Source organism: Tenrec ecaudatus, chromosome Y (assembly GCF_050624435.1).
Source record: "Tenrec ecaudatus isolate mTenEca1 chromosome Y, mTenEca1.hap1, whole genome shotgun sequence".
Taxonomy (NCBI): domain Eukaryota; kingdom Metazoa; phylum Chordata; class Mammalia; order Afrosoricida; family Tenrecidae; genus Tenrec; species Tenrec ecaudatus.
Genome location: NC_134549.1, coordinates 2,912,131 through 2,925,026, shown reverse-complemented (window position 1 = coordinate 2,925,026; position 12,896 = coordinate 2,912,131). Strand labels below are relative to the sequence as shown.

Here is a 12,896-nt window from a genome sequence, read left to right as displayed (position 1 = left end):
TATACAAATATATTTACAAATGTATATAACTGTATTTTGGAGCTCTATAAATACTCTTTCTCACCTAGTTTTAGCCTCTATTTCCTTTTACATTCCTCCTGTCCCACTATCATACTCAGCCTTCATTTGGGTTTCAGTAATTTCTCTGTTACATTGTCCTTGCTAAAACCCTACCAGGTCTCTAACACCCTCCTTGCCACTAATTCTGGATCACTTGTTGCTCCCCTGTCCCTGGGTTGGTCAACACTATCTCCTCACTCCCGCCTCCCACTCTCCCATGTCCCCACGGAACCATTAGACCCATGGTTTTCTTCTCCAGACTATTCATCCAGCCTATCTTATCTAGATATATCTGTAGAGGTAATATTATGCACCAAAAAACAAGGCATTTCAAAAGAGGTGACAAATGAGAACACAGCAATTATAACAAAAAGGAAAACCAATGACTCATAAGAGATGATGAGGACAACGAATGTAGAAGTGTGTTTTACACAATTGATGTATGTATGGATTGTGATGAGTTGTATGAGCCCCAATAAAATGATTTTTAAAAAGAAAAAAAATTTTAAAAGAAACAAAAACCTGTAAATAGATCAAGATTTTTTAACTCTAGGGGTATCCTCCAGTAAAGTCCAATGGGGTGCCACACTCTGTCCCAAGAGTCTATCCTTTGTACTCCCTCGGGAGCTACCTGCTCTGCTCCCCCAGTTGCGCTGATGGATGCCTTTAGTGGTTTGCCTTGGTGTCGCGGGATCAGTTTGGGCCAATCTCGACAGTGAGTCTCTAGTGTTGTCCCCCATAGGGTCCTGAGCCAGTGAGGGATGGCGTGTCTCGTAGTGAGATCAGCCATATGGTCCACTCTGCATTGGCTGTTCAGAGCAGGAATATTGTCCTCCAGGTCTGGTGGGCCAGGTTGTGCTCCACTCTCTTCCTCCCCATTCATTTGGTCCCATGTGCTCTGATCAGACATGTCCCTCTGCCCTACCTGCAGCTTCAGTGCTATCCTCTAAATTCTTCTGGGGGGAGGGGCAATTGTTCACTTAACTGGTATGGGAACTGAGCCCTTATGCCCCTCCACTGGCTCCCCACTCTATGCCAGCATGTCACAATCACATCCCAGAACACTGGATTTAAGTCTGGTTCCTCTTTCCCTCAGCGGACTCATGTACTTGTCCTTTTGTGCCTGAGTTACTTCACTTAGCATAATTTCATTTACTACTTCCCAGGAGGCAATATGCTTCATGCATTCATCACTGCTTTTTAGTGATGCATAGTACTCCATTGTATGTATGTACCAGTTTTTTAATCTATTCATCTGTTGAGGGAAACTTGGGTTGTTTCCAACTCCTTGCGATTGTTAAATTTGCTGCAAAGAACCTTGGAGCACACATATCTGGTCATGGTTTGTTTCAATGCCCTGTAGGTGGATTGTTGGGTCGTATGGTAGCTCAATTTCCGTTTTAGAAATCACCAAATCAATTTCCATAGTGGTTATACATACCCACAGGTTCACCAGCAGTGGATGAGAGTTCCTATCTCACCACAGCCCCTCCAACAATTATTGATTTCTGATTTTTTGAACTGGGCTATCATTGAGATTGTTAGTTAGTATCTCATAGTTGTTTTGATTTGCATTTCTCTTATGGCTAATGATCAGGAATATTCTCTCATATTTTACTGGCCATTCAGATTTCAAACTCTGTGAAACTTCTGTTCAGGTCCTTTTCCCACCTCCTGGTGGGCATTGAGTTTTTTCTCTTATAGTAAGCTTGCAAGGTATCGTAGATTTTAGTAATAAGGTCTTTGTCTGATGTGTCATTGCTAAAGATGTTTTCATAGTCGGTGGGCTCTCTTATTATTCTCTTGGTGAATTCTTATGATGTGCACAGGTTTCTTATCTTCAGTATATCCCACTTGTCTATTTGTGTCTCATCTGTATTGGTACCCTTCCATTATTTCCGATAGCTTATGTAGTCCCTGTGCCCTGTGTTCTTGGAAGCATTTTTCAAACTCATCTGTTTGAATGGTTGACAGCATCTCCCTCGTATCTTTCTTCATGTCCCTTCATGTCCATCTTCATTTGCAGAAACAGAAAGAAGTCACAAGGTCTGGGGAGTCAAGTGCATTAGTCAAGAGAGGCATGCTAAATTTTTTTGTTTTTGTTTTGCCAAAAAATGGTGCATGGAGCTGGTTGCAGGAGCAGGCTCATTGTTGTGGTAGCAAAATCGGTCCCCATATGCCACAAATAAAGCCTTTTTTGACACACACTGTGATATTTTCAGAACCTCTGAATAGAAAGGTTGATTTAACAGTCTGACTGGTGGAACAAACTCCAAATGCTCTATATCAAAAAAACTCCATATGCACTCATCAAAAAAACAAGTGAGCATCATCTTGATCTTTGATTTCACTTGAAGAACTGAGGGGCATGAGGTGATGATGGTGTCTTCCACTGGCTTGTTAGATGTTTGTTTTCGGAGTCATCAGAATACCATAAAGTCTCCTTATCAGTATCCACCTTTGAAAAAGGCTGAATTGCTTCGGAGCTGTTCTTTAAATGCATAGGAAGTCTATGCTGTTTTTCCTGGTCAGCCACAACCCAAGGTACAAATTTCACAGCAATCCTTCTCTTTCCCAAATCTTCCATTAATCAGCTGAACTGAGCTCTGAGATAGTCCAGGTAACTTCCCCATCTCTTCAACAGTCATTCAACGTGAGACTTCAAGCACAAGTACACAAGTGTTGTCAAAATTTTCAACAGTTCAGGAAATTGACAGATGTCCAGAATGAGTTTTGTCATCACTTGACATTTCATCTTTTTATAAACAAGAAAACTACTCGTACGCGGGAGTTTTTCCCATAATGCTGTGCTTGTAAGCTGTGTTCAACATCAGAACAGTTTCTGTGGCATTCTTCCTGTGCAGGAAATAACACTTTGTATTTTGTTCTCTTAAATCGACCACCACAAAAATGAGGTTCAAATGAAACTGCTTTTATGAAAAATTTCACTATGACTAGAGAAAACTTTCCCAGTTGACATCACTGGGTGATGTTGTTCACAGTGAGTTGTTCAATGGTCGCCTATTGGAGACCTGCATACTATGATAGCTCTTCCCAGCAGGACTTCTTTTGAGTACCCCCTCGTATACCCCAAAGTAGTAAGAGGAAGGTCATAAGCAGACATACACTCTTCCTTGTTCATCAGAGCACACTTCACAGGAGCAACAAGCTGGAAATATTCCAAATGACCGTCAATGAAATAATGGGTAATGAAACTCTGGTACATACAAAATATACAAACTATGAAGTACTTCATGACATGGATAGACCTGGAATTTATTATACTGAGTAACATCAACTCACAAATGGACAAACATTTTATGAGGCCACTACTCTATGGATGACAACCAAGATAAAATAGGAACCTGTTCTTAGGTAATGTGATCTACTAATCCATTATCAAAAGCAACAAGGTAGTGTGCCACATGGTGTTCATGATCCATATTTATTTATACATCTTACTACCCACTTCAACATAAAAGGCCCCAATTCAGGTTGGGAAAATCTCTCATCTTGGGAGAAAGGAAAAAAAGACCAATTAGTTTCTGTCGTATTAAACTGCTCTACAGTCAACACAATTCAACAGACCCTCTTACATGGGTGGCCAGTAAACTTCTGTTAGCAAATAAACCAGGTTGGGCAACTTTCCACTAGGAAAAAATATTAAAAAGGACCCCCTAGTAAGTCACTATGCCTGGTATTGTCCTTAATCAAACATTCTGACTGAGTTTCTAGCCTGGCCTTTATGACGCATGTCACATGTTCTAATCTCTGTAATTTAGAAGTGAGTATCCTGCATAAGCCAGACCAGAAGGGTCCAATTTGAAAATATCACTAAAAAATTGAACTTTAAACACACTGTAAAATATTAAAAGAAATTAAAGACTCTCAAGACTGAAGCACCCTAGTGTGAAAAGCAACAGATAGCTATCATCCCCAGTTTATAGATTTCGAAGGCATTAGATTTCAATATAAATATTTTGCTTTAAGGGTGCCCATAAATGGCAACTCAAACTACCATTGATTTTCACACACTCTGCTTCATTATGACATAATGTCTTAGTAGTGCTGCCTTTGTGAATGAACACTACTTAAAGTTTGTCCCTATCTCCAATCCTCACTGTTTGCTTAACTCTTATCAAGTCATTACCTTTTTAATCCCTACGAGTCAGGTGGCCAGACATTCCGCTTTTGGTGGGACAATCCTGATTTTTAACAAGTTTTCCCATGTCCGGCAGCATTTTGAAAAAGTCCCGATTTTTGGAAAGAATGCATGACAAGCTAAGGTATAGGGTTTTCAACTGCCATGTGGCTATTTTTCCAGGATATGAGTTTTATCAGCAGTGTCCGCTGGTGTCCCGCTTTACCAATGTTAAAATCTGGTCACCTTACCTATGAGACAACAACCCATGTGGTCTAAGATCCTATCCTACACTGTATATTTTCCTTGTCTAAACAGTACTTAAAGTTCTATGTTATTGGTAGGCTCCATCAAGGCATTCCCTACTCATAGTGACCATCTGCACAACAGAACAAAACTCTTCCCCATCCTGTGTCATTCTCTAAAAAATGTCCCGATGCTTGAGACCATTGTTGCACACACTGTATCAATCCATCCTGTTGAGGGCTCTGTAAGGCAAAGTTGACTCCATGCTTTAATATCAAGTAGTGACTGTTTATCAAGTAAATATCCCAGTCCAATCCAACTCAAGTCACTAAGTCTGGTACTAGTCTATAAATTTCTCTTCAGATTAATGATACAGAATGCAAAAAGACCATAGGTCATTGGGTGCATAGTTGTGTGGATTCAAGGTTGGTGGAAACATGGCAGAGCACTGGCAGCTCCTATGGACAGTAAGCAGGGAGGGGGGGAAAGACCAAACAACTGGGGAGACAGCTTCAGGCTGTGATCTGATTGACAAGTTTCATTCCACCCCTTGCCAGGAGTGTCTTCACAAAAAAAGTCAACTACCACAAGAGACTTCCTGGTTACACTTCCCCTCTACGTCCTTTTCCAGGGTCTGGTCTTATGATATGTCCTAAGTGCGTGTAACAATTCTTAACTATAAGAAACATTCTAGCCATATATATTCAAAGCAGATTTGAATGTCCTTTTGACAGACCATAATATGTTCAATATGCTATCCCAGCATCACAATTCAAATGCACTGATTATTTTTGGGTCTTCCTTATTCAATGTCCAATTTAGCATGCATATGAGGCAACTGAAAATACCATGGCTTCAGTTAGGTCCACCTTACTGACCTCCCTCTCTCAAGAGACCTTGTGCAACCCATTTACCCAGTACAATACATCTTTTGATCTCTTGACTACCATTTCTATGAACACTGATAGAAGATCCAAGCATGAAGAAATCTTTGACAATTTCAAACCTTCCTCCATTTATCATGTTTATTTGTCCACTTGTGAGGATTTCAGGTCTGTTTACATTAAGTTGCAATCCAAATTCCCAACTTTTCCCCTAAAAATTTTGTGATCAGTAATAATCAATGTATGTTGGTTGCATGTTTGATCAATTTCAGATTGAAGGTTGGTAAAAGTCTTCACTTTATCCATCACTAGCCTTGGATATTGGTGCAGAAATTTGAATAATACTATATGCACTGGATTTGCTTGGATTCAGACAGAAATAGACTTCCAGATAATCTTTTAGTGTTATTTTTGACATAAATATAATGATGTCATTCATAGCATATTAAGCCTTTAATTATCTGATTCAAAATGGCCAACACCAGTCCATTTCACTGCACAAATGATAAGGATGTTGCTGTTCTTAGGTGTCATCTTGTCAATCCAACCCATAAAAACCTTAGGCACAATAAAATTAACAATGCTCAGTCCTGAGTCATCCTCACAATTCTTAACTATGTTTGAGGCCCTGGCTGCAGCCACGTTGTCAATCCATCTTGTTGAGAGCCGACCTTTATGTCAACTGTCCCTCTGTTTCACCCAACATGATGTCATTTTAAGGGACTCATGTCTCCAGACAACATACCTAACATACGTAAAATGAAGTTTTACAAAAGCAACTATTGCCTCTAAAGGGCATTCTGGCTTTACTTTTTCCAGAACATGTTTGTCCTTTTAGCAATGCATGACATTTTTAACATTCTTCTCCAGCACCTTAAGGCAAATTCATCCACTCTTTTTCTTGCTTCTTTATTCAAGTCCAACTTTCACACACACATGAAGTAAAGGAAAATACCAATGGCTTAGGTAAGGCTCACTTTAGCCCTCAAAGTAAACTACTTGTTTTTCAATACTCGAAAAGGGTTTTATAGAGGAGTCTCATGCAGCAGATTTAACTAATGCAACTCATTTTTTAAATCTGCAGACTATGCTTTCGTGAGCATTGATTATGGATTCAAACAAGTTAAAATTATTGACTTCAAACTGTTCTCCACTACCATTATTTGGCCAGTTGTGAAGCTTTACTTTTTTTTATTGATTTGTAATCCATGCTGAAGGCTGCAATCCTTGATCTTAGTCAGCAAATGCTTCAAGTTCTCCTCACTTGTGGCAAGCAAAGTTATTAATTTGCATATCTCTGTTAATAAGCTTCTTCCAATCCAGACCCAATTCTTCTTCATATAATACTGCTTCTCTGATTTTCTCAGCATAAAGATTGAAAAAGTATGGTAAGAGAATATAACCCTGACACACACCTTTGCTAATTCTAAACCATGCAGTGTCCTCTTTGCACAATTGTGTCTTGATCCATGTACAAGTTACAAGTCAGCACCATGAAATGGTTTGGATTCCCGTTCTTCTGAAGGCTATCTATGGCTTGTAATGGCACACATAGCTGAGTGCCTTGGAACAGCAAATAAAACACAAGTAAACATCTTTCTGATAATCTCTGCTCTAATCCAAGATCCATCTGACACCAGCATTGATATCCTTGCTACAAGTCCTCTTCTGAATCTGGCCTAAAACAATGGCAGCTCCCTGTCAATGTCTTATTCAAATTATTGTTGAATGATCTTCAGCAAAATTGTACTCGAGTGTGATATCAGTCATATTGTTCTATAGTCTAAGCATCCAATTGGATTACCTTTCTTTTGAATAGCTACAAATTGATCTCTTTCTGTCAGTTGGCCAAGAAACTGTTAGAATTTCCTGGCACAGACAACTTGATTTCAGCACTTCCGCTTTCTGAAACATTTGAATTTGTACTGCATCAATTCCCGAAGCCCTGTGTTTGGTTAATGCTTTCAGTGTAGCTTGATCTTCTTCCTTCATCATGGCTTTTGCTAATGTTGCAATGCCGACTACTGCTTTTAGGTACACTGTATATTCTTTCCATCTTCTGTTACTGAATCTTTGAACATTTTACCCTAGAATCTTTCAATATTGCAACAAAAGGATTTTATCTAAAGTTTTTTTCAGTATATGATTTGCTGATCAGATAATCATTCAGGTTTTCTAATTCTAGGTCATTTCAGATTTCATATTTGACTTTATCTTCTTGAGCTGCTATTTGAAAATATCTATTCAGCTCTCTCATTAGCTTTAGCTGCTCTATGATTAATAACAAATTTCTGAGTGCCATCTGACATCCACTTTAATCTTTTCTTTATCTTCTTTTTAATCAACTTTTGCTCCTTCGTGACATTTTTGATGTCATGCCATAGCTCACCAGGTCTTCTGCCATTAGTGTCCAAATATTTCAAATTTGTTTTTGAGGCATTTTTTGAAATACAGGTGGGAAAGACTCAAAAGTTATATTTTGATTTTACTGCACTTGTTTTAATTTTCTGCTTTATCCTGAACTTACATATGAGTAATTGATTATCTATCCCTCAATTGGCCCTCTGATTTGCTTTTAGCTGCTATTAAATTTCTTCATCATGTCTTCCCACACATGCTAAATATAATTTGTGTATTCCTTCTGGAGAAGTTCATGTGCACTGCCACCTTTTGTTGTTGAAAAGAAAGTTTGTTTCCAATTGTTGCATTCTAATTGCCAATAATTAGCATTTATTATATGTTTGATCAATTTCAAACTGAAGTTCTGATAGAATTCTTCATTTTCATCATCACTAATTTTTGTGGTTGGTGTATAAATTTAACGTATATTTATTGCAAATCTTTGAAGTTACATATACAATCCTTTCACAGAGAGCAATGTAATCATGACTGATTTTATAATATACTTTTTGATAATGAAAGTCATGGCATAATTCTTGGTTGTGTTATTTTTAGCATAGTTAGTGTTATGCTTTCTAACTCAAAATGCCCAATATCTGTAGATTTCAGCTCACTAATGCCTAGGATATGGATCACTATGCATTTCAATCTTGACCACTTTGAACTTTCCTAGATTCATACTTTGGACATTCCAAGTACTTGTTCATTGGTAAATTTTTGCAGCTGTTTCTCCTTGCATCATGCCTATCACCAAATGAAGATCCCACAGGCTTTACTCCATTCATATCCTTACATTGTATTTAATTAAGAGAAAGCTGTTCCCGAGTCACATTTCAGGTGCCCTGTGATCCCAAGAGCCCATCCTCTGCCAACGTTCTGTTTCTGTTCATGAGGAATTCAGTACCTGACAATGTTTGGAAACTGCATAAGGTTTTCAGTGATTCCTTCCTCTGAGTAGGGTAGCTGATATCTAAATCATAGTCTTTCTTAAGTCTGGAAGCTTCTCTGAACCAGTTCACTTTAAGTGACACTGCTGGCATTTGAAATACTAATGACATAGTTTCCAGGATCTCAGCAACATACCAGCCACCAAAGTAAGGAAAACAAACTGGAAAACAAGCAATGCTACTCTTTAGGTAGATATGATTCCGATTTGGGAGTTGGAACTGTATTCAAAGTTGTGTTTTAGTTTTGTAGACTTGTTTTAATTTTCTTCAACTTTAGCCTGAGCTTGCAGATGAGCACTTGTTCTACAATTGGCCTTTCGTCTTATTTTGGGTGATGATAATAAAGGTCTCCATTTTATCTTTTCACAGATATACTTGTTTGTTTCCTATATAGTTTATCTGTTTATGTCCATTTACCTATATATTTGCTGTTTCTGCTACTTCACAGTGTCCATGGTCTCACACATACACACCACACATGTGTGTACTTGATCATAATCTCCCATTCTTTCTCCCATGCCTGTTAAGCCTGCGTGTTCATTCATCTACTATTTGTTTTGATGAATTTCATTACTGCATAAAAGTTTTAAGTTTGATAAAAATCCAATTAATCTTTTATCTAATTGTTTGCTTGTGCTTTTGTTTATTTAAGAATCTTTTATTGAAAGTGGTATTGAAGTGTCTAATTTTAAAAATTTCAATTAGTTTGCTCATTTGAATTTTTAATAGATTATCTATATTTAATAGACAGAACCCTAGTAAAATATGAATTAACCAGTGCTATGTGAATTTACTTAAATTCTATTTCATTGACCCCTAGGTGGCATACTGGGTCAAGGGTTGGGCTGCTAACCCAAAGCAGTCTGAAACTGCCAATGTCTTTACAAAAGAAAAAGGAGACGTTTTACTTACATTTTAAAAAAAAAGTACACTCTCAGAAACCCAGAAGTTCAATTCTATGTAATATATGGTTCTTCTCAGTCAGAAATGACTCCATGTCGGTGAGTACATGCCTATCATTAAATCAGTCCCAGTGTATTGTGATTTGTTAATTTGCTAAACATATGTTTTTCTTTTACCTTTTTGAAGAACTGTTGATAAATGTTCACCAAGAAGCTGCTTTTCTACAACAGGAATTAGTAGTTTCCTGTTAAAAAAAATTACTAAATTTCTTGAAAAAATCACTAATCTTTTAATAGTAAAGGTTCAAATTTCTATTAAAAACTTTTAATTAACGTATGAATGATTACCATATCTGTCTTCACATTTTAAATTGTACTAATATGTTGCACTATATATATCTGCTAATTTGATCTTAAGGAAGATAAAAATTTATAACAAGCTTTGCCTTCTCTCAATGATAGGTTATAAATGGCATATCTAAAAGCAACATAGTAAAACTAGAAGTCAATATATAAATTTTTTATCCTTAGATTAAAATAATTCTTAACATCAAAGTTTTAAAACTTGCATTCCTTTAGGTTCCACATATTTCTAACTTGAGTAAAATTTAATACAAACCTTCTACACTTTTAGTGGTGGTTAAGCGATTGATGTGACCAGCTATCTGGTGGTAGAAAAATGTGCATTGCTTTTGGTAAAGATGAGTCTTAGACACCCTGTGGGTCCATTCTACATTTTCCTTTAGTCAGAAAAAATGAGATGGGTTTTGGATTTTTTCATATTTTTTAATAAAGAATATGAAATACTAGCTGATCCAAAAATGTATTCTGACACTAATACAACAAAAAGTAAAAATTATTTTTACTAGAATTCTAGTGCATACATAACCAGGTTTATTTAAAATAAGACCTATAGGAACATGTCTCTGGGACCTGTGAATGGCTATAGACAAGGTGTCTCAGTAATGCATTTATATTAGTTTTTAAGAATGTCTCAAAAGTAAGAGCCAATAACGGCAAAGGGTCTAAAGAATTTTACTAGACCAGTTAACTTCAAAGCAGAAGGGTCAGTTCCAAAGGTTTTGACAATTTTTTTGAGACTGCAAAGGGGTCAACTCTCTGGAAGGACAAAGGAAATTACTGTGATTTGCTAGAATGAAATTTTTTAAAAACTGAAAACTATGGGTTAGAGAAAAATCAGTAACAGTATGGAGAGGAATGTTTTCCCTATCAGGCTAATCCATGTGCTTGTATGTCAAGGAGAGGTAAGGCTGTCATATGAAAACTATGTAAGGAAATCTTACATCATTTCTTACAGTACAATAAGGCCTGTTTAAGACTTCTTGTTTCCAAAAGTCAAAGAACATTTCAAAATATAACTATTTCAGTCCCATGAAAAAGAAAAAGCTTCTATTTTGATAAAGCATAAATCTAAGACTACAGAATTGTTTAGTGAGGTATTAGAGAAAAGTATAAACAAATGTTATATCAAGAAACAATAGCTTGTTATACGGAAAATAATGAAATAAAGTGAATAATTTCCTGCCAAGGCAACAGAGTTTGGAGTTTGCAAAGGGGGAAGGAAAAGGGAGAAATGGCAAATAAAGATGGTTAATCACTGTTGACCTGGATGAAATGCAGGGGTAATGATTAACAGGATGAAGAAGAAAACTCATGGAGCAGTACAAAGAAGAGAAACCAAGGAGCTGAATAAAGTACCTGAAAATATAAACATTCCCTATGCTATTTTCTTCAATGAAACAAAAGCTTCATATTTTGATATTTTTGTTAGCAAAGGTTTCTATAATCAAGTAGCTATTTTTTCTCTTTACGTATTCAACTATAAACTAAAAAATAATTAGTAACAAACATGTCGGTTTGAATAATAAAATTTCTACACATAATTTCTCAGCTTTGTTTTTTTAGCAATTGAAAAAATACTGAAGAACAGTTTTCTGTTTATCAGTGAGATCTCTTTGATGAAACAGAAGGGAGAAAGGGAAAGTTTTAAAGTTTTATTCTAATACTTTAAACATTCTTATTCCATTTAAATACAAATAATGCTAAGTAAATATACAGTTCTTACCTTGTATTCATATGTAGGTAGGTTCTGTCTATTTCTTCTTCTAAGAACTTGTTGATGTGGTAAAGGCACTCTGGAATCTGAAAAGAGGAATTTAACTTTATTATTTACCAAGAGTCAGAAGATTTCATGTGGAAGAATTGCAAACAAAAGAAAAGCAAAAAGATCATTTTCTTACATGATTTTATTTTTTCATGCTCAAAAGATACATCATTATGTTTGACTTATTTTTACCATTAAAAGGGCAAAATATAGAAAAATGGAGTAAAATCCTTCATTTACAGGCATAGTTTAAAAATCTAACATAAAATCACAAAATATACAATGCAAAGAATGAAATGAATTTATAAACATTCTATAATATTCAAAACTTTCAATAATAAAACATTAAGCAAATAATGGATGATTTTACATTTAAAGCAATTAGAGTTAAAAAATAAATAGGACAAAACAGGACAATAAGCATTCTTCTCTAGTACCTTAGGATCATTCAATAAGTCATTTGCTATACACACAAACACACACACACACACACACACACACACACACACCAGAGTGAAACAGGCCATAGGCTGACACACACCTACACAGTGGCAACTGGAAAACAGTGATAGAGGATATTTACAATTAAGTAGAAATTTACACCATACTCCGAAATAACTAGTGGATCAAAGGCAGCTGCACAGAGAAAAACAAAAATGCAACGACATGGATTAAAACAAAAATACACACATTAAAGCTCATGGTAATGCCACCAAGTAAAACAGTTCCTTGAAATAAATTTATAACTATTATATAAATTTATACCTATGATATAAAGATCTCAAATCAGTAACATCCTTTACTTTATAGCAACAAGTACACAAAACATAACAAGAAAATAGACTAATGAGGCTGTAAGGATCAGAGTAGAGAAGGGAGAAACAGGACAGAAAATTAATGAGAACCAAAGCCTGGTTCCGAAAACTACAAACAAGGTTGGCAAGGTTATAGCTAAGCTGACCCCCCCAAAAGACATGAAAAGTAGCAGCATAAAAAAGTAGTTAAATTATATATGAAAAAACATGTCTTTATACACAATTTAAGCAAGGGTTTATAATGTCATCTTCATCTGAAATACCTCTCTGTTTTCTACGAGCTTTTTCCCCTCTGCTGCATAGAATCTGCTTGTTTCTTCTAAAAATTTACTTTCAAAAGACTCTTCATAAATCTAAGGAGTAACATATGACAGTT

The 12,896-nt window shown here is 36.2% G+C and overlaps 1 protein-coding gene across 1 annotated transcript in view; it reads right to left on the bottom strand.

Annotated features, from left to right (window-relative positions):
• LOC142435539 (cullin-4B-like) overlaps positions 1-12,896 on the bottom strand; it is a 194,953-nt gene that overhangs the window by 126,413 nt on the left and 55,644 nt on the right. The window contains exons 7-9 of the mRNA XM_075539764.1: positions 12,784-12,873; positions 11,667-11,743; positions 9,758-9,825 (exon numbers count right to left, since the gene is read on the bottom strand). Of these exons, the coding sequence (XP_075395879.1) occupies positions 9,758-9,825; positions 11,667-11,743; positions 12,784-12,873 (235 nt within the window). The remainder of the gene's footprint in view (positions 1-9,757; positions 9,826-11,666; positions 11,744-12,783; positions 12,874-12,896) is intronic.